At 36.6% G+C, this 23,662-nt stretch overlaps 1 protein-coding gene across 4 annotated transcripts in view; it reads right to left on the reverse strand.

The window, feature by feature from the left end:
* DPY19L4 (dpy-19 like 4) overlaps positions 1-23,662 on the reverse strand; it is a 57,782-nt gene that overhangs the window by 7,139 nt on the left and 26,981 nt on the right. For all 4 annotated transcript variants that reach the window (XM_069600605.1, XM_069600607.1, XM_069600606.1 and 1 more), the window contains exons 8-17: positions 20,683-20,817; positions 18,063-18,194; positions 17,867-17,965; positions 17,252-17,325; positions 13,498-13,656; positions 12,679-12,798; positions 10,210-10,330; positions 7,899-7,955; positions 6,147-6,229; positions 3,165-3,297 (exon numbers count right to left, since the gene is read on the reverse strand). In XM_069600605.1, coding sequence (XP_069456706.1) covers positions 3,165-3,297; positions 6,147-6,229; positions 7,899-7,955; positions 10,210-10,330; positions 12,679-12,798; positions 13,498-13,656; positions 17,252-17,325; positions 17,867-17,965; positions 18,063-18,194; positions 20,683-20,817 — 1,113 coding nt within the window. The remainder of the gene's footprint in view (positions 1-3,164; positions 3,298-6,146; positions 6,230-7,898; positions 7,956-10,209; positions 10,331-12,678; positions 12,799-13,497; positions 13,657-17,251; positions 17,326-17,866; positions 17,966-18,062; positions 18,195-20,682; positions 20,818-23,662) is intronic.

Raw genomic sequence — 23,662 nt, forward strand, 5'->3', positions numbered from 1 at the left:
AAAGCAGAAATAGATGTTTTTCTGGAACTCTCTTGCTTTTTCCATGATCCAGTGGATGTTGGCAATTTGATCTCTGGTTCCTCTGCTTTTTCTAAAACCAGCTTGAACATCTGGAAGTTCATGGTTCATGTACTGCTGAAGCCTGGCTTGGAGAATTTTGAGCATTACTTTACTAGCGTGTGAGATGACTGAAAGAATAGGCATGTTTAAAACCCATGCCTTGATTACATGGTGTTTTTCATTATAATTTTGCTGACCTTATTAGATAATTAGCTCTGCATCTTATTACAATAGATAATACATTTTTTTCAGTTTTTCTGAAATGCTAAACTTGGAAAAGCCATAAAAGTTAGGCCAAAAGTATCACAGACTGTCCTGAAAATCCTGAGGTTTGTAATCTAGACTGGACAAGATCCCAGTCTATCTGCAGGATATTCAGCAGCTGCTGACGACATGTTTTGGTTGCTGTCTATCCAGCAACTTCAGGTCAATGTCCACTGACATGCTAGATACTCATTCTGTGGAATACAGAATGTGACTACATCAAGAGGAAGTTTCTCACTCACTTCACCTGCTAAGTAAGTTCATGTGAATGGTTCTATCCTATTCAGTTTAATACTTATTTGTGTATTTTATATAATTTTTATTTATTTTCAAGTCTAGGGAAACTGTAACATACTACTGGGGCATGTAAAAAAAAAAAACGACTTTGATGCAATGGCAATAACATTACTGTTAGACTCAGGTGCAATTTCTCAACTTTGGCGCTATTAACATTTTGGGCCACATAATTCTTTGTTGGGACCAAAAGGAGGCCGTTCTGCACACTGAAGGATGTTTAGGCACTCCCTGGTCTCTACCCTCTAGGTCCCTGTAGAACCCCTCCCTCCAGCTGTAACAATAGAAAATGTCTCCAGACACTGCCAAAAGTCCTCTGGGGGCACTGTCATTCCAGGTTTGAGAATCAGTGGCCTAGGAGATTATACAGATTAGTCATGTTATGAATTATAGATTGTGGTGTCTAATTCAAATGATATGATCTCATTTATGGACTTAAATTTGAATTTTAATTTAAAAACAAATTTATTCAGTACTTTGCTATGTACTGGACACCACAGAGAAAGATAAAGATTTTGGGGAAAAAAAACTGGTTTCTATTGATATAAAACTGAAAACTCTAAAATGTTTAAATTTAATTCAAACTAGAATGTTAATTTGCACTCTGACCCAATTACATGTGATTCTGAAATTCTATTTTAAATTCGAAAAACAATAAAAATTGTTTTAAAAAATTAAAAAACAACAAAGAAAACAAAGACATGTCAGAGTCTGTTGGTTTAAATCCACAAAAAATAAAGGTTAGGAAGGAGTTTCCCAGGTGGCACTAGTGGTAAAGCATGGGCCTGCCAATACAGGAGACCTAAGAGACGCAGGTTTGATCCCTGGAGTACGAAATTGCAACCCACTCCAGTATTCTTGCCTGGGACATACACTAAGTTTAGGAATATGCTGCGATATGTCTTCTAAGCAGCACTACCTTTTCAAGTGCAGCAAATATTAATCAGAGGTGGCGGCTGTCTCTTAGATAAATGACTCCCAGGTAGACCTCCCATCTCTGACCTCTCCCTTGCTTCAGCAGTTCTATGACCTTAATAACTCCTAAGCGTTCCATTCCTAGGTTTATAAAAGGTCTCTGATAACTCCCAAATGCCTTGAGGGTAAGTCTAAATTTTAAGTATGACCTTCCAGGTCCTTCAGAATTTGGCCTCTTATTTTCGAGTTTCATGGCCAAGCAAATTTCATGGCTCTTGTGACTTTTTCAATCTGGAATCATTGTATTCTTTTTCCAAACAAGTTTCTAAGTCATCCTTCAAATCTGCGATCAAAGGAATGCCCTTTATGAAGACTTGGATTTTTGTAGGCAGAACTGACTTGCTTCTGCTTTTGAACTCCTCTCTGTACTTTCTGTGATTATATGTGAATGTGTGTACACAAAGAATTATAATATTAATAGTACATAATTATCAGAGAAGGCAATGGCAACCCACTCCAGCACTCTTGCCTGGAAAATCCCATGGACGGAGGAGTCTGGTAGGCTGCAGTCCATGGGGTCGCAAAGAGTCGGACACGATTGAGTGACTTCACTTTCACTTTTCACTTTCATGTATTGGAGAAGGAAATGGCAACCCACTCCAGTGTTCTTGCCTGGAGAATCCCAGGGACGGGGAAGCCTCGTGGGCTACCGTCTATGGGGTCACATAGAGTCGGACACGACTGAAGTGACTTAGCAGCAGCAGCAGTACATAATTATAATAGCTAACATTTAAATTTTACTGTTTCAGACAGACTGTATTATCTTATTTAATTCTCCTAAGTAGAGGGTGAGAACTATTATTTCCAGATTCAAAAACTTGCTCAAGGTCACAAAGCTAGCACATGGCAGAGGTATCATTTGAGTCCAGATACTCTAATTCTAGAGACTAGATTCTTAGAGTCTAACCTCTTTATTAAGTCTAACTTCTATACTGCTATACTTCCTACTTAGCATAGCGTATACTTAAAAACTATATATGTGAAATTCTCTCCAATTGAAAAACAGAATATTTAGAACTCAGGTTCAACTGGTCACTACCTTCAGATATGAAGTTATTATTTACATCCAAACAAAACATTCAAAATTATAAATTCTCTGAAAGAGAAGCAATTAGGTACCATACAAATATTATATATACTAAGTTATTAACAACAGCCCATACTGAAAACTAAATCAGTGCTTTATAAGCAATAATAGAATTTTGGCTTAGAAATACAAAGTGTATAAAGACAGTAACTGAAGCCTTCCTTCAATAATTTGATTGAGAACGATATTCTGAAAGAGAATGTTTCCCTTTTAAACTATTACACATTAGTCCCTTGGAGCCTTATGGGAAATGAAATGTCTCTCCTAGAAACATATCAATACTTTTCATAAAAGAACTTCATATTCTAATGTTGGTCCCTCTTGGTTAAATGTACTAAACAGTTTTTTAAAAAATTAAAACTAATTAACTCTTCTAAAATTATCTGGATTTTCCTAGCTAACCCAAGGAACATATACATCATTGTAAAACCATACTAAAGAGTCATATAAAAAAGATCCCAATGTAGAATATAAAATGCCTTACGTTTTCATTTCTCTTGAGGAGATCATCATCATTGTAAAGAGGCAAGCTTGTCACCATCCATCCGGTGCATAATTTAATCACACCCATTAATTGTGGACTTCCTGCAAACACAGCTGCAACTGGAGCTTGCCTTCTGCAAAGAACCATAAAGATTCACACACTGAAAAGGTAAGTATACTATCTAGTTCGCCGATTTGTATCAATTCTGAAATACCAAGGAACTTAAAATGGGTTGTACACTTAAGTTTTAATGTCAGTTCTAATTTCACTTCATTTTTGGATCCATTAAAAAAAATGAGCAGTTATTATGTGCCAGAAGTTGTTTAGAGTGCTAAAGATAAATATTTTAAAAAGAGAGGTGGGAGGACAAGGTCACTGCTTTCAAGACAGAGAAGGGGAGAGGATAAACACATCTCCTACTGCCATCGAGGTCAGGTGGCGATAATGCAGGGTAATGGGACAGTGACAGTTCAATGGTGATGCTGTGAATTCTCAAATTCATCTTTGGCAAATACTAACCACCAAAACCCAGCTCCTCCCAGATCTACCTATCCTCCTGCTCCTTCCCTGCCTTTACCCATGTGTCTATCTCCAGTTAACACATAAAGGACTTCTCTTCTCTAAATCATAATTCCAAAGTCCCAGAGAGATGCCCCTTACAAGACAGATCCCAAAGGGCTGCTCTAATGTCCTGACTTATTTATTCCCTCCCTGTATTCAATATTCAGCATCAACCTACCGTGTCAAAAGTAAAGAGGACACAGCCACTGTTCTCAAGGAGCACCCAGTAATGGGGAAACAAAAATGAAACAGAAAAATCACATCACAGTAACATAAATGCCCAATCATTTGATGTAAAAGGTCCAATGTTTCGATGTTTTTGAAAATATTGTGGTAAATCATACATGTAAACGTGACTTCCTCTTTTGTTAACAACAGAAGGCTATACAGTCAGTGTTTCACAAAGGTAAATACAATTCACAAAAAAATATTAACAGGCAGTAGTTAAGGATGATCTAAAATAATAATCTTTACACATACAAGAGGTGTCGTCATAATAATGAGACCTTACATAAGACCTATTCTCACTTTCCAAACTGTGGTGTTGGAGAAGACCCTTGAGAGTCCTTTGGGCTGCAAGATCAAACTGTCAATCCTAAAGAAAATCAACCCTGAATATTCACTGGACGGACTGATGCTGAAGCTCCAATACTTTGGCCACGAGCTAAAAGCCTGAAAAGACCCTGATGCTGGGAAGATTGAGGGCAAGAGGAGAAGAGCGTGACAGAGGATGAGATGGTTGGATGGCATCACTGACTCAATGGACACGAGTTTGAGGAAACTCAGGGAGATCAGTGATGGATAGAAAAGCCTGGTGTGCTGCAGTCCATGGGGTTGCAAAGAGTTGGACATGACTTAGCAGCTGAACAATAATAATTCTCACTTCTATTCACCTATTCTATGAAATTAATTCTTCATTTCTAGAAACAGTTTTAATCTTTTTCTCCCTTTTATCCTGGTCTCTTCTGATAGTATTTTGTTCCCTTTTCAAGCATTAGTTTCTTTATCTATATGTTTAAATTTTTTCATATTATTTATCAGTCTCTATTCACGGGGTAGACTGGCTGAAAAAAATGATTACAATGATTCTTTCCTAGTCATGTTCTTGGAGCAAACTCTAGTTTCCATCATGCGACTTGCTTTGGCCAATAGGACATTAGCAAACATAACGTGAGCAGACTTAAAACATGCTTACATTGAGACTTGTCCTCTTATGCAGCTCTGGGAGCTCTACAACCACCACCTTGTGAAGGAGCCCAGTCTCACCTGGGCTGGATGATGAGAAGCAAGTGGCTAAGTCAATTCCATGCCCTCAGCTGACACTACCCAGCCACAGTCATGTGGGAGAGGCCAGGCCAGACTACCGAGTTCCACATGAGCTGGCCCAGACCAGAAGGATCCTACCCATTGCTTCCACTCAGCTGATCACGGAAGTGGTGCAAAATAACAAATGCTTACTGTTTGCAAGTCGCTAAATTTTGTAAGAGCACACTGTGCAACAAAACCTGACACAAACAAATTTTATTATCAGAAATTGCTAGAGGTCTAGTTCTGTTGCTTATCATAAATGACAGCAATATGTCTTGCTGTGTCGAACTGTTTCTTCATGTGTTTTGTAACTTTAGAACTATCTCCATGAAGCTTTGTTTGTGAAATCCTGGGTAGCCTGGGTTGAGGATTATATTAGGCACTCCAGACCACCCCAGAAATACTTTTTATGCTAATTTCTTGATACAGGGTTCCCTGGATTAAAAAAATGTAATTTCAAGCTATAGACATGTGAATTCAGATGGACTGCTACAAATTCAGAGGAAACACTTTATTTTTGACCAAGAGTTGAGGCCAAGGAATATATGCTTTCTCATCATCTTTTTCTACCACTTGCTGGATATTTTGAGTTCATCCTTTCACTGACAGTATGGCCCTTTGAGGGTCCCTTAGTTCTATATGTATTAATATGTTAGGGGAGGGAACAGGGTGTTTCAATTACAATTCCCCACTTGCATAGATCCAAGAGCACATCTCCTGTCACATTAAAATCTGTGTATCAAAATTAAAAATCTTGTTAACCTTGGTTATCAATACTAGAAACCCACTGTTCATTCACCTCCAATTCTGGTTAAAAGAAGCATCTCTTGACTATCTAAATAAAAGGACATTGGTTCCTTTTTATTCCACATTTCTAGATGCTTAATAGCTAGAGTTTCATATTTCAACTTATCAATACTATACTTTTGATGGAAACAAGTTCAATTAGAAAATTAGAATTATATGTCTAATTAAAAACTGTCCCTAAAAATACAGGGTAAAATTCCTGAGTTTTGGGAAAAGGATTACCTTATTATTCCCCCTGACTCCATTAAATAGCATGCAATGATTAATTAATAGCTTAACAATAGTCTCAGGCAATTCAGTTCTTACTTTATCCAGGTCATAAGTTCCACCGTATCTGGGTCATAAAATTCTTGTAGTTCCATTAGTTCTGTCATTAATCTTGGAAAAAACTAAAATACAAAACAAAATCCCCGAAACCTGTGTGTAAGTATTTAGAAAGTTTAAAGCTGATTCAAAGTATTTCCAAAGACTAACAGGCCTACTTGTGACAAACAATATTATAACACTGTTCTCACAGAAAAAATGGCACGGATCACTTTACTTTCTTTTAGTTTCTTGTTCATTCTTCTCAGTCCAAATAATCTACTATTTGGTTAATTTACTACCTATAATCAATACATAATTTTAGCATCACCAATTAATCATCAGTTGTATATTTCATGCACATACACACTGAAAAAATAAGTAAACAAATTTCAGGTTAAGTCAAATAATTCACAGGTTTACTGGCAATTAATTTCATATGATAAGGTAAAGAATTTATATTACTTTGTGAATATTTAAATTTTGGGATTGCCAAAATGCTTTTTACTCTTTACTAGTAAATACTATTTATTCAGCTATTTCCTTTGTCAACTGTAATAGTCAGGAAGCAATAGTTAGAACTGGACATGGAACAAGAGATTGGTTCCAAATAGGAAAAGGAGTATGTCAAGGCTGTATATTGTCATCCTGCTTATTTAACTTATATGCAGAGTACATCATGAGAAATGCTGGGCTGGAAGAAGCACAAGCTGGAATCAAGATTGCCAGGAGAAATATCAATAACCTCATATATGCAGATGACACCACCCTTATGGCAGAAAGTGAAGAGGAACTAAAAAGCCTCTTGATGAAAATGAAAGAGGAGAGTGAAAAAGTTGGCCTAAAGCTCAACATTCAGAAAATGAAGATCTTGGCATCTGGTCCCATCACTTCATGGCAAATAGATGGGGAAACAGTGGAAACAGTGTCAGACTTTATTTTTGGGGGGCTCCAAAATCACTGCAGATGGTGACTGCAGCCATGAAATTAAAGGACGCTTACTCCTTGGAAGAAAAGTTATGACCAACCTAGATGGTATATTCAAAAGCAGAGACATTACTTTGCCGACTAAGGTCCGTCTAGTCAAGGCTATGGTTTTTCCTGTGGTCATGTATGGATGTGAGAGTTGGACTGTGAAGAAAGCTGAGCACTGAAGAACTGATGCTTTTGAACTCTGGTGTTAGAGAAGACTCTTGAGAGTCCCTTGGACTGCAAGGAGATCCAACCAGTCCATTCTGAAGGAGATCAGTCCTGGGATTTCTTTGGAAGGAATGATGCTAAAGTTGAAACTCCAGTACTTTGGCCACCTCATGTGAAGAGTTGACTCATTGGAAAAGACTGATGCTGGGAAGGATTGGGGGCAGGAGGAGAAGGGGACAACAGAGGATGAGATGGCTGGATGGCATCACCGACTCGATGGATGTGAGTTTGGGTGAACGCTGGGAGTTGGTGATGGACGGGGAGGCCTGGCGTGCTGCAGTTCATGGTCGCAAAGAGTTGGACACAACTGAGCGACTGAACTGAACAATATTAGACTATAGAAAATTCCACTAGACTATAGAATATGGGACTCTAAAAATGTTTTAGCTCTTCTATCATGGTCCTATTGGTAGAAAATTAAGTATTATTTAGTATATCACATTTTATTTTGTTAAAATACTGTCCCAATATAAGTATCCTACACACACATAAGAATTTATCACTACCTTATAAACAACATATATTTTAACATTATGAAAAATCTAACTTTCTTACCTCTTTCCATAAGCTGAGACCTATTATAGTGGGCACAGCCATGCTCAAAATAAGAGCCTAAAATGTTAAAGCAAAAAGGGTTATGGATAAATATACTTTAGAGGTACTAGACAATGACTCTATGACCAATCAAATGTTCTCACAGTTATAACAATTTCAGAGAAATTGAAGTCAGCATGGAACCTAGTTCACAGAGTAAGATGGTGATGACTAACGGTGGCTCAGACGGTAAAGCCTCTGCCTTCAGTGCAGGAGACCTGGGTTCGATCCCTGGGTAGGGAAGATCCCCCGGAAAAGGGAATGGTAACCCACTCTAGCAATCCTGCCTGAAGAGTTCCATGGACAGAGAAACCTGGGGGGCTATAGTCCATGGTCGCAAAGAGTCAGACACAATTGATCGACTACCAGAAAAACAATGAATTTAAAACACAACAAGCTGGCAGCAAAGTGAGACATACATATCTACTATACAAATTTAAGGGAGAACATAACGCTCATCACAACATTTCAAACAGCAAGTTAGTATCTGAGAATTTTCCCAGGAATCTAACTTAGGAAGAGCTTACAAAAAACACTGAACTGTAAATAAATAAATAGCTATGTGAATAGCTAACAACAGCAAAAAGACAATGAATTAACACAGGAAAGACAGTCAATACATACCAGTATGTGTGCATGCTCAGTTGTGTTCAACTCTGTGTGACCCCATGGACTGTAGCCCACCAGGCTCCTCTGTCCATGGAATTTTCCAGGCAAGAATACTGGAGTGGGTTGCCATTTCCTTCTCCAGGGGATCTTCCTGACCCAGGGATTGAACTTGCATCTTCTGTGTCTCCAGCCTGCACTGGCGGGCAGGTTCTTTAATACCAGTATACTACTGTGCTAAGAATATATAAATTCCTTTGGAAATAGGTTGGCAAAATACAACAAGACTATTAGTAGAGATAATAATTTACCAGCTTTCTGCCAAAACCTGTTCTTTGTACCGTCCCATGGCGATTGGTGACCCCACAATCTAGTCATGCAAACTCCAAACCTAGGAAACATCTCTGATTTCTCCCTGTTCTTCATTTACCCATACTTTATGAGGCACCAAATTTTCTATTTTTTTCACTTCAGTATAGCACAGTATTATTAATTAAATGGGCTCTGGAGCTAAAAGAACTCCAAAGTGGGTGTGAATCATGATTTTATTACACTTATAAGTTATACGATATTGAGCAAGTTATTTAATCATTTTTTAAGCCTTCGTTTCCTTGTCTATAAAATACAGATAATGAAACTTAGCTAACAGGGTCTTTGTAAAGGAGGTTCAATCCTCCTTCCTGGTTCAAGTCTATCACCCTTAAGCCTATCCTTCATAGAACTTTAAGGGTGGGCTGAGAGAAAAGGTAAGGTTGACTTTCTCTCACCTTTGGACAAACATGTTCCGACTGCCCATGGGATAACACCAAGTTCAGCAGAACACTCAAAGGCCTCAATGACCTTACCCTCCTTGATTCCTCCAGTCTCATTTCTTAACCACCCCTACCTCACATTTTATGTGCCAACAAAATTAAATGCTTTTTCTTTGCTTCTGATTTTACTCCCTTTGACTATGTCATGTACTTTGCAACCTGTGTTTCTTCCCTCTACCCTCCCTTTTTTACCCTTTATTTGACTAATACCTCATCTTTCAAATCTCAGAATTGAAGTTCTTTTTGAATCCCTAAAAAACTGAATTAAAACAGGCCTTCTCTGTTCCAACAGCACCCTTCTTATTATCTCTTTTTTTATGACCTGAAAATGGTAATCCACTTAAGGAAATTAATTTTTTTTTTTTAACTATACTGCATACTATGCAAAATCTTGGCTCCCCAACCAGCAATGGAACCCATGCCCCCGGCAGTGAAAGCTTGGGGTCCTAACCACTGAGCCACCAGGAAAGGCCCCAAATCATGTTTTAGTTATCTTTTTATTTCAAGCACATTATGCATAGCAGGTACAGTGTAAATGTTCCATTCACACTGAAAACATCCCATAGTTCTAAGTCAAACCAAGAAAAATGTTATACAAATTAATTTTGATAGCCTCTCAAATTATTGATTCACTTAATATTTTTACCTTCTATTTTTTAAGGATTTTGCATTGAAACATACTATACTTTTATAATCAGAAATTATTAAAAAAATTTTTTCCACAGAATCTCTTTTTCTCTACCTATAAATCATACATAATATGATCTACTCACACTATTTCAAATGTATTCAACACGATTTCCATTCATATACTTGAAAGAGAAACAAGAACTTAACACAAAATAATGACTCACCAACAATACTGGGTGTACAGTTCGTAATCGAAGCCACTTGAAAAGTGTCATCCAAAGTTCAGGAGAACATACACCAAACGCGGCTAATATGCACACATAAGGAGTCCATAGGTATTTCAAGCTGAAAAGACAAAAAACAGTCATATATTGGCTATTCTATGAACATCATTATTATATGATTTCTCTGTTCTGAGTTGTTTCCTAACACTCATGAAAACACCACAATGTTAAGGCAGAATGAAAAAGCTTACCCTCTAATTTTCAGCAACAGATAGTTACTTCTTAAATAATCAAGAGACATGTGGGTTACTAAAATGAAGATTAGACATTAATATAGATGAGGTGTAGTAAAACTGTACTCTTGGAGAGAATATAAACGGCTTCATTTTCTCAGAAGGCAATGTGGCAGAACCTATAAAAATTTTATGTAGCCCAAGACAATGCCATTTCTAGTAATCTAGTTTATATATATATTAGCATAAAGTTAAAAATATGTTGTTTTAATTGCAAAAATAATAGAAACCTAACTATCCTTTAATAGGTACTGATTAAACAAATCTTTATGAAAAACAAAAAAGTGAACTGCAAAATTTTATGTATACTGTTACCCTAGTTTTATGGTGACTTTTTTCCCCTAATGTACCTATATATATTATAGTCAAAAGATAACATCTGGAAACATACTGCTGACAGTTGTGGCCTTTGAGGAGTGAGATGGAAGGATTTTAATTTTTTAATTCATACATTTCTATATTTGTGTCTGTTACATGGTCTGCAGTGTATTACTTTTGAGCTTAACTTTTTAAAAACAGGATTGAAAAACTGGGGCTCTTAAAAAGATTAAAATCCCAGGTGTACAGAAAAATCAACTTGTGTAAATAAAAGACAGACCATTACTGTAAGTTGTAACTTGTAGTTGTAAGAGGTAATGGTAAAAGCTGAAGACAGAAGAGGAAAAGTTGAGAAAAATTTGTGGACACCATTGCTTCATACAGATTATCAAAGAAAAACAACATCTCAAAGGGTAACTTCTGTAGTTAATACTAGGAAATCAAAAAGACCTTTCCAAGCAATATTCTTTGATGACAAACTCTAAAGACTGGAAGAATATGAGGCCAGAGTATAAATGTGAACTATTTTGGTTTTACAAAATAGAAAAGCTATGAAATGGGGAAAACAAAGTAACATTCATTCATCTAATAAGTTATTGATCATGCAGTTCAGGGTGAACAAAGTACTAGAGAGGAAAAAGACAAGACGTGGCTACAGCTCTCAAGGAGGTCTTTATCAAGATGGAATAAAACTGAACATAGGCATTTCTTGCATGCATGCTCAGTCGTGTCTACCTCTGTGACCCCATGGATTGTAGCCTGCCAGGCTCCTCTGTCCATGGAACTCAAAGAGACATTGATTCACCCTGCATTACATGTATATGACATCACTTGGAACACAAACTCTACTGGAGACACTGTACCATTATGCCAATCCACTGACTTCTTAGTATCCAATCCTTCCTTACCATTTATTTCACCTAGCCAGCTAATTAACATTTCAACCTTTAAATTCTCTTCCAATTCAAAGAGATGCCAGATGAATCCTTTTCAAACATAACCATGAGAAGACATGTTCTGTTTAAAAATCTTTAGTCTCCCAAGAGAAGTACCAACAGAAATAAATGGAAACTCATCTAAATGGATTTCAAGGCCCTCTAAGATATGGCCATGCCACACCTTTTCAGTTTTCCTCCTCCTACTTCTTGAAGTGACTAGTATTCCAGCCAGAGTTTGGGACCCTCTGGTCAGTTCATCAGAAACAGGTAATAACCTGGACTTCTAATTGGTGTCTGAAGAGGTAGCAAGGGAGTCTTGTAGGACTGAACCCTACACCTGTGGATTCTGATGGTCCTGGTAGACAAGTGTCAAAACTGAGTTGAACTGTAGGATACCCAGCTGGTGTCCAGAGAATTGTCTGTTGGTATAAAGAAACTTCCTACCTATATTGAAACCAGGTGCTCAGAACCCTTTTATACTCTTATGTCTTATTTCTCATGTAAGTCAAACTTCAAAGAAAAGGGTATCATTTATTGAACCCTCACTCTCAAAACACCATTTACCTCTCCTTCACTTAGGAAAGTTGTGATTTTATTTTTATATGGTTAGTGTCTGTCACCTTTACTAGGCCATAAATCACATAAGGTTAGAGACTTTTGCTGTCCACTTTTGTTCACCAGTATACCCCTAGCAGTGAGCACAATGCTGGATCCTTTGAAGACATTCAATAGTTTTTGAACAAATAAATGCATAAGTAAATACTGGTTCATTATATTATAAATACCTCTCTAAACTCCAGTTATATTAAGGTTTTTTGAGTTTTTGTAGTGTTTTATAAATGTATTCTGGAAAGTACACACTAACTACCATTATAAAGGACAATTCCTTGTTAAAACAAATGGATCAAATATACACTTACCCTTCTATAACCATTGCAAGAGAACCCAGCAAAATAGTGTGAATCACATGATAAATTATTTCTGGCCTTTCTCCAATTCGTCCATCTTCAAGCGTGACAGTTTCTTTCAGGGACTTATCACTACCGAAAGAAATGTGTTTTTCAGTACATCAAAGATATTTAGTATCCTCATAAAAAATACATAGGTAGTTTTTAAAATTTGAAAGTACTTTCTGCTGGTCAAACACCTAACTTATGTATCTCCAAGTCTTTGAAAGAGGCTTTTCGAATGTGGAAGACAACTGACTCAATGAAGATGAACCGTGAAAGTTTAAGAACTGTAATAAAAAAGAGACTTAGATACTTAGGTTCCTTGTCCATTATCACTGAACTAGTGGTTGCTAAATCAATATAGTTAAATCATAATTAGAGTAAGTTCTCAAAATTAAGATACTATATACAACCTCCTTTCAAACATTATAAAAATACTTTAAAATAGTCAAACTTTTTAATTTAAAATCACTTTTACTACTAGTTTCATTTAAATAGAAGAGATTATTCTTACAATAACTAAAAATCCTGAGTAAATTAGTGAATGAGTCTTTAAAAGTTTAACTGATTATTTAATATTATTCCTGCATTAAAAATGGACATTACATATTCAGATATATATGCTTAAATCTGAATTTTATCTGGTCAACTTATAATGATATTTTACATAGTGATAAAAAAAAGAATTAAATTAGAAGCTATAAAACAAATACAAAGAAAGATATTAAATGTTTTATGTATTTCATAATTTATTAATTAGTAATATGATTGGTTTTCTTAGGTACTTACTTAATTCTCCTAAAAATAACTTGAATCATAGAAAGAAAACAAATAATTAACACTAAAATATAGAAAGGTAGTAAAGAAGACTGTGTCAATCGCAAAAAAAAATCTTGAGACGGTGCCTGAAGGGATTCTTGACATAGGAGCCAATTCATTGTAAAATTCCTACAGAAAACAAAAAGCATGATATTAAAATTACGGATGTTTTAAAATACTGAACATAAAAGTTATTTTTTATCTCAACAAAAACTAAGACAAAACACATTTCTTTAGTCTACTAACTTAAAATACCAAGGTCATACCCTTTACAAAATGAAAATAATAGCAGTAGTAACCCTCCTCAACAAACTGCCCTAATAAATTTAAACTTGCTACTTTTTTATGAAACAGCAATGTGACAATAAGTGAAGTGAAGTCACTCAGTCATGTCTGACTCTTTGCAGCCCCATGGACTGTAGCCTACCAGGCTGCTCCGTCCATGGGACTCTCCAGGCAAGAACACTGGAGTGGGTTACCATTTCCTTTTCCAATGTGACTATATATATATATATATATATATATATATATATATATACATACATACAGTCCAATATACATAGGACTCAATATAGTTTTAAGGTAGTTTTACTTTCTATTTTTACCTGGAAGAAAACAAAAAATTCAGCTGTCTAGCCTCAACCAGCACAGTCCAATATGATAGTCACTAGTTACATGTAGCTATCAGCGCATGCAATGTGGCAAGTGCAAGTGGAAATATTCTTTAGGCACAAAATATACACCGCACTTCAAAGATAAGAACAGCTGAAAAAAGGAATTAAAAAAATAAAAAATATATCTCAGTAATTTTATACTGTTTATACATTAATTAACTTGTTTCTTTTTACTTTTTTTTTAATGTGACTAGAAAATTACGTATGCGACTAATGTTACATTGTTACTGGACACTCTTGTTTTATATTAGATAGCTCTATCAGATAAACTGCTTTTTTTAACCAATGCTAAATATAACCAAGACTCCTAGTTATAGGTAGATTTATAGGCATTCTCACTCCCAAACCATCTTTAACTTCCATTTAATCCTTAAATTCCCAGCCCTGGAGAAGGAGGTAAGTGATAAAGTGATCTTCAGGAGTGCTCATAGATGGACCAAGAATGCTTCACAAATCACTGGGTTTAAACTAAAAGGTTCAAATTTCTCAATGTGCCAAACATCAATAAAACTGTATCAAAGAGGCTGTCATCGAAATCTTTTGTATCCAGGATAAACACATCTTGTTTTTAAATATGCCTATTAAACCTATTAATTCTTTAAGGTCTAATTCAAATTCCTATTTAATGATCTTCTTTCCATAATCCCAATCTCAATCTTTCCTTCCCCATATTCCCATGGCAGTTTAATTATTGGTTTATTATAGTGCTTAATGCAATCGCTATGTGCCAGACTGGCTTCCCAGGTGGCACTAGTGATGAAGAACCCGCCTGCCAATGCAGGAGACATAAGAGACACTGTTCGATCCCTGGGTCAGGAAGATCCCCTAGAGAAGGAAATGGCAACGCACTCCAGTATTCTTGCCTGGGGAATCCCATGGACAGAGGAGCCTGGAGGGCTACAGTTCATAGGTCACAAGAAGTCAGACACAGCTGAAGCAACTTAGAATGCGTGTGTCAGACTGTAGACATTTTTGTAACCCAAAGAGTACCTGGCCCAGTATCTTGCACATTAAATATTTATTAACACTTCTTTAGTGATTCTTAAAAGTTTCTCTCAACAGAATTTCCTGAAATTCTGATGAACATTATAAACCCTGATATCCAACTGGTATATTTGAATATAAGGCACTTAACGATTTGTACCACCTATATGCCATTAATTGTATAAAAACTACCTAATGAGCTGGCAATATCCTTAAAGACAAGGACTAATTTTTAATATTAAAATACCAAGTATATTATCTTGTGAAGCAAATCTAGTACCTGACATGCAGAACAAAGGAGCACTATACAAGATCAACTAAGAAACACTGAACAAAAGCAGCCCTTAATGCCAGGTTCATTCTAGAGTCTTCCAAAGTGACAGAGGGAGTCAGTGAAAAGGCCAGTCGATTACAGAGGTCTACAACCAACTTTTACTAGTTGCCTGCTGAGTTTCAGGCCTACAAATACACCTTAAAAAGACATGGTCCCTCACTTTATGAAGCACACAGCCTCTTAAAGGATTCTTTTATCTTAGTAGATAGGTATGATTCATGCTTCAGAAGACTTCTCTAGTGTTTAAGCCACGTAAAACGCTTGGTTAACTGGTATATCACAACATGAAATTTTATGCATGGTATCTAAAATCCCATGTAATCGCAGTAAATGATGATAAGGTTCTAGGGTCTACTTATGAACTAGAGAAGTCTTCCTGATTCAGGGATCGAAAAGATCCCCTGGAGAATATTCACCTATACATTTCGCTAGATTATGTGGAATTTTAGATACTGTGCATGAAGTTTCATGTTGTGATGTATTTGTTAACCAACTGTTTAATGTTTAACATGGATTAAACACCACAGAAGTCTTCTGAAATGTAAATCATATCTACTAAGACAAAAGAATCCTTTAAGAGGCTGTGTGATTCATAAAACTAGGGACCATATCTTTATAAGGTGTATTCGTAGGTTTGAAATTCAGCAGGCAACTAGTAAATGTTGGTTGTAGACCTCTGTAATCGACTGGCCTTTTCACTGCCTTTCTCTGTAACCTTGGAAAACTCTAGAATGAACCTGGCATTAAGGGCTTCCCTGGTAGCTCAGCTGGTAAAGATCCTGCCTGCAGTGCAGGAGACCCATGTTTGATCCCTGGGTCAGGAAGATTCCTGGAGAAGGAAATGGCAAACCATTCCTGTATCCTTGCCTGGAAAATCCCATGGACAGAAGAGCCTGGTGGGCTGCAGTCCATGGGTTGCAAAGAGTTAGGCACGACTGAGCAACTAACACTTTCATAGGTAAATATATGTTTTCTGCTATGGAAATGGATTCTATCGGTATCTAAAATCATTTATTTCATTTTAGATTTTAAAAACGTACTTAACCAACCAACAAAAGTATACTGTTTTTTAATTTAAAAAGGCAGCTTCTAGCCCAATCCACTATTATGACCAAAGGTGAGATTCTTTGCTAAGAAATAAATATCTTACTGACCACCTCATTTTTATGCCCATACCCCATTTTTATTAAAGCACAGATTTGTAATATACCATGAACCTTTTTTTAATTGAATTATAGTTCACTTCATACTCTTTTCTTTGGCTGCACTGGCTCTTTGTTGCTTTGTGTGGGCTTTCTCTAGTTGTCGTGAACAAGGGCTACTCTGCTGCAGTGTGCAGGCAAATTCCTATCCACTGTGCCACTAAGGAAATCCCCATATTCTTTTAAATATTAGCATTTTGCTGGTTAGAGGTTAAAATTTCCTTGGTTCTTTATTCATTTTAAATCTTTAATTTATCCTGACCTTAGATTGTATCATCATTCCTCATTAAGGGAGAAAGTAGTTACTGTGATGCTACTGAGGTTTAAGTATATCTAATTTTAAAAGACCTAAATGAGATATTTTTTAAAATAAGAAAAGTATTAATGTCATATTTCTTCTAGATATTATAATATCCAGATTATTTTCTGAGTGGTATGTAATTAGGTGCATACTACCTCCTTTGATTATTTTTGCTCCTTATCTTCTAAGTGGTAGAGAGTTAGGTAAACTTACATAATCTAAAACTTACTTAGTCATATTTAGTCCAAATTTTACTTCAAGGAACTTCAGCATATGTCCATTTTCTTTGTGTGGGACAAACATCTGGAGGATAAAAACACTAGTTAGAACTATTAGTTGTAGAACTATCAGTTATGCTTATAGCAATATGCTTTTGTCCACTACTAGAACTAGAAAACATAGCAAGATTATGAAACAAAAAATGTGAATTAAAAATGCATGGTATAACTATGAAGCAAGGAGATTTACTGGCGTTAAGTCAATCACATTACCTTATAGTTAAGCATAAAAGTATAACGGGGTAGTAAGAAAATTTTAACCTTTCTCCACCTAGTATAAACAACTTACCCACTCTTTTGAATGTCTTTTACTCATCTGAATTTATTCTACATATTACTTAATGCTAATTGGGGTAATGATGACATTTTAAATTAAATGAAAAATAAAATAGAATTTTTGAAAGTATATCTAGAAAAAATTCAGAATCCTATTGTCCCACCTAATATACTAGGTATGATTACTGTTCAACTAAAAATTACTGTATAAACTCTATTATTATCCCATTATTCTCATTAAATTATTCAAACTGCTCTACTACATGAATCTCCAACACAGAGTTACTTACCTTTATTATAATATTCAATGTCACTGTCAGAGTACACACCAAGTAAAAATTAATCACTTTCATTATTTTAGCCACAACAGTTCCTTTCTTCACATTCAACTATGGGGAGGAGGAACCATATGAACAAATAAATGAGATTTTTAAAAAATTAACAATTTAAAAATTCACCCCAAGAATGATAGTCAATTCTACCTACCTGAAGGCACTTAGCAAGCATTAAGGCTACTACTAAACTTAATAAAGGAGACACCAATAAAGCTGAGTTCTCAAACTGCAGTAAATATCCCAGAAAGAGAGAAAATATATAGATTTTATAAACTTCATGAATCTGTTGGGACAAAAATGAGAATAAAATGAATTTTACTGTACATTTTTCCATTAGATAAACTTTGACTACAATTATAAAGTAAATGCTCTACTATAATTTTGGACAGTGTTGTACAACCTTTCAATTTGTACTTTTAATATCATGGAATATAGTTCTTTCTTTTTAGAAAGAACTCTCCAGAAAAAAAGTAAAAAGCTTTGAAATCATGGATGTCTAAATCAGACTAGAAGAACCTTCTTTAATCCCAGGCTCTGACTTCATTTCACTTGGTTTGTCTCGTCTACCTGAGCAACATCAAGCTATGCAAGTAAAAAATCATAATCTTTAGCAGTAGTTCCCAAAACCTACCCAAGGAAAATATACTGCCATGAAATACAGCACCAGAGAAAAGTATTTTTGCACTTGGTCCATTTAACAGTGACAATAAGAAAGTTAAATTTAATTTCCTAATAAATTAAATAAATTTCCTAGTTCTTCTAGAAAGTTATTGTCTTACTAGGTTTCTTTTCTAAACTTCAATAGAATAACTTAATCTACCATAAAATAGATGCCTTTTATTGAGTAGAAAGGGGAGAACTAAGACAAAATATAGACATTAGTTGGGGAGGGGGAGGAATCAAAAGGCAGAGTGATGTTAAAAAAAAAACACATACACACACAGAAAAAACATCCCTAAAAGGCCAGAGCCATTTTTTAAAAAGATACCTCACTGCTGGGAGACTGACACAATCACAAGGAGAGGGCTCTACTGATCTTCTGGGTGCTAATAATATCCTATTTTTTCATTTTGGCTGCAGATTCTCTTAGTCCAAACCTATGCCTCTATCCCAGATTCATAATGCTGGGGCCAACCTTATAATCTGTATTTCTGCTTTTCCATTTGGCTCCCTATTAAGCTCTGCCAATCTGTGTTCCTGAGAGGTAAGGCTGGAGGACAGAGCAGGGATGTATTCCTTCCTGTGGCCTGCAGTTCCTGGATGGATCACCTTAGTGAGGCTTCTTCACTCCAACAGAGTAATTCGTTCCTGTAACAGCAGTTCGATGCAGCTGCAGTTTTCTTAAGCTTTAAGAATCAGCTTTATCATATCTTCTTACCTCAGAGACCATGGGATCAGCTAGCCAGACTACTATTCTCAGAAATCTGGGTCCCATTTTCAGAGAGCCCTTCTTTCCAGTAGAGAGATACCAGCAAAGTGGAGCAGTGGCTCTTTACCAGAGGTCTGTTTCAGCTCCATGGGGGTCCCTCCTCTAAACTTCTAAGTTTTAATAATTCCCAGTTCTTCCACAGCTTCTAGGGTGGTAGCTACTTCCTGAAGCTTTACCTCTGTAATACGTTTAGGTACTTATTACCCTTTCACTTAACAAGTTAACAACCTTATACTCGGTTAATGATTATTTAAATAACCTAATCACCAGGATTCTGGACCAAGAAGAAGAAAAAGGATGAGCATGAAGATTCCCAAATTTCTAGATAAGCCAATATATTAAATACTCAATAAATGTTTATAAATAAGGAAAAGAAAGATAACAAAGCAAAAAAATTAAAAGATAAAGGAACTGAATGTCTATAGGAAACTACTGCTGACAGGAGTATAAATCAATATAACTATTCTGGGGAAAGGCTTGGTATCTCTAGTTAGATTGAATATGCACTTATCCTTTGACTTCTAATTCCACTATGAGGTATATCTTCTAGAAAACTCTTCTGAGCCAGGTGATATGTATATGAATGCTTATGGCAACACTGGTCATATGAACAATAAACTGGAAAAAAGCTGATATGTTATTTAGCAGCAGAATACATTAATAAATAAAAATGAATGAAATATAGCTCTGTATATCACCATGGATGAATCTCAAAAGCAAATCAGGCAAAAGTAAACAATATATTATCATTTAACAATGTAGTTTTAGGAATACATAGATAGGTGGTAAAAAAAAAAGAAAGAAAAAGAAAGAAAGGATTAACAAAATTCAGGACAGTTAGCCTCTGTCGGAGAGGGAGTTGGATACGACTGGGGAAAAGGGGCTTCCAGGGTGCTGAAATGCTCCAATTCTTGGCCTGGCTGCTCAATTACTCATATTTTTTCTATATACTATATGTGTGCTCAGTTGCTCAGTCATGTCCAACTCTTTGTGACCCCGTGGCCTGGATACTCAGCCCATGGGATATATATAGCATACATAGACTCTTTTGAACATGTCCTATATTTCACTTTTTTTTTGTAAGAAACAAGGAAGATGGAGAAATGGCTAGAAATAGAGAGGAAGCACAGGGGTGACTTTGGATAAACAGTCCATGCTTAAGGGAATTTCAAAGGACTAGGGAAGAATGAGTTTAACAACCTTTTGAGTAGAAGTATAAATCAGAGCTTATTAAAGCATTTCAAAATAAGTTTAAAAGCTAAATGGTTTTTATATAACCCTATAAACACTAGATTTAAAATTCTGCAGATTTAAAATCATAATTTTGAAATGCCATTAATACCTTGTCACTCTGCTCCAGTGAAAAACTATCTAGCAAGAAGAGAGATATTGCTTGAAGAAACAAGAGATAGTGGCTGTACTCCCACACCATCATAAAGGTGTAAGTTGAAGCACTCATCAACAAGTAGCAAAACCTCTAGGGAAAACAAAAGAAAGAAACTAAGTGTTAACAGCTTTGTTACTATATAAACCCATAACGTTGTTACCTGAACTTCTGCAGCTGTTACCGGTTCCATTTTAAAGCAACTCTTAAAACTTTGTTTTAAAAATCACATAATTATGATTAAATCCTTACATAAACAATAAGATCTGAAATCAAACATTCTACAAAGAAATCAACCACTTGCCCTTCATGTTCAACATCATAATGAGAACCTCAGGAAGACAAAAAAAAAAGGAAGAAAATTCAGTAAAATTTTCTTTCATTCTAAGAGATGAAGTAGTAAGTATTTTTAAATGGTAGCTTCTACTAGACTTGACTGCTGGGTGGTCAATACTACTGATTCAGGTGCAAATCTTCTTTCCATTACCACACACACACACGTTTATGTATAGGGTGAATCCAAGGGGAAGCAAACATAAGTTTATATATATATGTATCTATTCGGTTTCCAAATTTTAGTGAAGATCTCATACAAAATTGGGCTTTCCAGGTGGCTCGGTGGGAAAGAATCCACCTGCCAATGGAGAAGATAATTTCAACCCCTGGGTCAGGAAGTTTCCCTGCAGAAGGAAATGGCAACCCACTCCAGTATTCTTGCCTGGAGAATCCCACAGACAGAGGAGCCTGGCAGGCTGGGCTACAGTCAATAGGGTCACAAAGAATCCCACACAACAAAAGAGCAACAACATACAAAATATTTCAGATAACTGAATTTTAATCTTTATCTTCCTCCTCCTCATCTTGGTTACTTAGCAGCAACACAATTTGTAAAAATTTTTTTTTTGCTCTTAACAACTACACAGGTTATTCTTCAAATATTTTTTGATGAGATATTTCAAATACCTTTTGGAAAAAGGTACCTCAGACGTTACAGTAATCTTGCTTTTGCTTCTTTCAATTATTACAATACTTCCAAGATTCCCAGCTTTTCTATTCACTTTAATTCTCTCCTGAAGAAACTGCTCAAAATTGGCAGCACCCAAGATTCCATCTTCTGCAGGGTGGGTATAGTGAAGTGAAAGTCACTCAGTCGTGTCTGACTCTTTGCAACCCCATGGACTATACAGTCCACGGAATTCTCCAGGCCAGAATACTGGAGTGGGTAGCCATTCCCTTCTCCAGCTGATCTTCCTGACCCAGAGATCAAACTCGGGTCTCCTGCACCACAGGGTGGACTGTCTATCATCTGAGCCACCAGGGAAGCCCAGTACCAGATGAGTGGTTACAAATAATCAAATAACTGCTGAACATAATTTACTTCCTTTACCATAACATTGAGAGGGAAAAAATGAAAGAGGATGGGAGAGGAAGGGGGAGAAACTCATGGAATACTTTCACAATACAGAAAAATAATTATGTTTAAATAAAAAAGGAGAAAAACATGTAAACAAAAATAGGAGTATAAGCTATTCTTCAGTTCAGTTCAGTCACTCAGTCATGTCTGACTCTTTGTGACCCCATGAATCGCAGCACGCCAGGCCTCCCTGTCCATCACCAACTCCCGGAGTTCACTCAGACTCACGTCCATCGAATCAGTGATGCCATCCAGCCATCTCACCTCTGTCGTCCCCTTCTCCTCCTGCCCCCAACCCCTCCCAGCATCAGAGTCTTTTCCAATGAGTCAACTCTTCACATGAGGTGGCCAAAGTACTGGAGTTTCAGCTTTAGCATCATTCCTTCCAAAGAAATCCCAGGGCTGATCTCCTTCAGAATGGACTGGTTGGATCTCCTTGCAGTCCAAGGGACTCTCAAGAGTCTTCTCCAACACCAGAGTTCAAAAGCATCAATTCTTTGGCGCTCAGCTTTCTTCCCAGTCCAACTCTCTCATCCATACATGACCACAGGAAAAACCATAGCCTTGACTAGACGGTCCTTAGTTGGCAAAGTAATGTCTCTGCTTTTGAATATGCTATCTAGGTTGGTCCTAACTTTTCTTCTAAGGAGTAAGCATCTTTTAATTTCATGGCTGCAGTCACCATCTGCAGTGATTTTGGAGCCCAAAAAAATAAAGTCTGACACTGTTTCCACTGTATCCCCATCTATTTCCCATGAAGTGATGGGACCGGATGCCATGATCTTCATTTTCTGAATGTTGAGCTTTAAGCCAACTTTTTCACTCTCCTCTTTCATTTTCATCAAGAGGCTTTTTAGTTCCTCTTCACTTTCTGCCATAAGGGTGGTGTCATCTGCATATATGAGGTTATTGATATTTCTCCCAGCAGTCTTGATTCCGGCTTGTGTTTCTTCCAGTCCAGCGTTTCCCATGATGTATTCTGCATATAAGTTAAATAAGCAGGATGACAATATACAGCCTTGACGTACTCCTTTTCCTATTTGTAACCAGTCTGTTGTTCCATGTCCAGTTCTAACTGTTACTTCCTAACCTGCATACAGATTTCTCAAAAGGCTATTCTTGGATCCCTTCAAAAAGCACCATGTCTTTGGTAAACAATAGTGAACTGAAGGGAAATATACTTTTCACTGTGTATCTATCCATTTACACTGACTTTTTTTTTTACCATCTGTATAATGTAGATATATTTATTACTTTTTAAATGTATGTACTTTATTATTATTATATATATGAGTGCATTTTGGCTGCACAGGGGCCCCACGGCCTTTGCGCAGGCCTCCTCTGTTTGCAGCAAGCCAGGGCTGCTCTCGGGCTGCTGTGCGCAGGCGTCTCTTTGTGGTGGTCTCCCTTCTCGCAGCATGCGGGCTCTACAGCACAGGCTCAGTAGCTGTGGCTCACGGGCTTAGTTGCCCCGCACTGTGTGGAATCTTCCTGGACCAGGGATTGAACCTGTATCCTCTGCCT

This window comes from Ovis canadensis, chromosome 9 (assembly GCF_042477335.2).
Source record: "Ovis canadensis isolate MfBH-ARS-UI-01 breed Bighorn chromosome 9, ARS-UI_OviCan_v2, whole genome shotgun sequence".
Classification (NCBI taxonomy): Eukaryota; Metazoa; Chordata; class Mammalia; order Artiodactyla; family Bovidae; genus Ovis; species Ovis canadensis.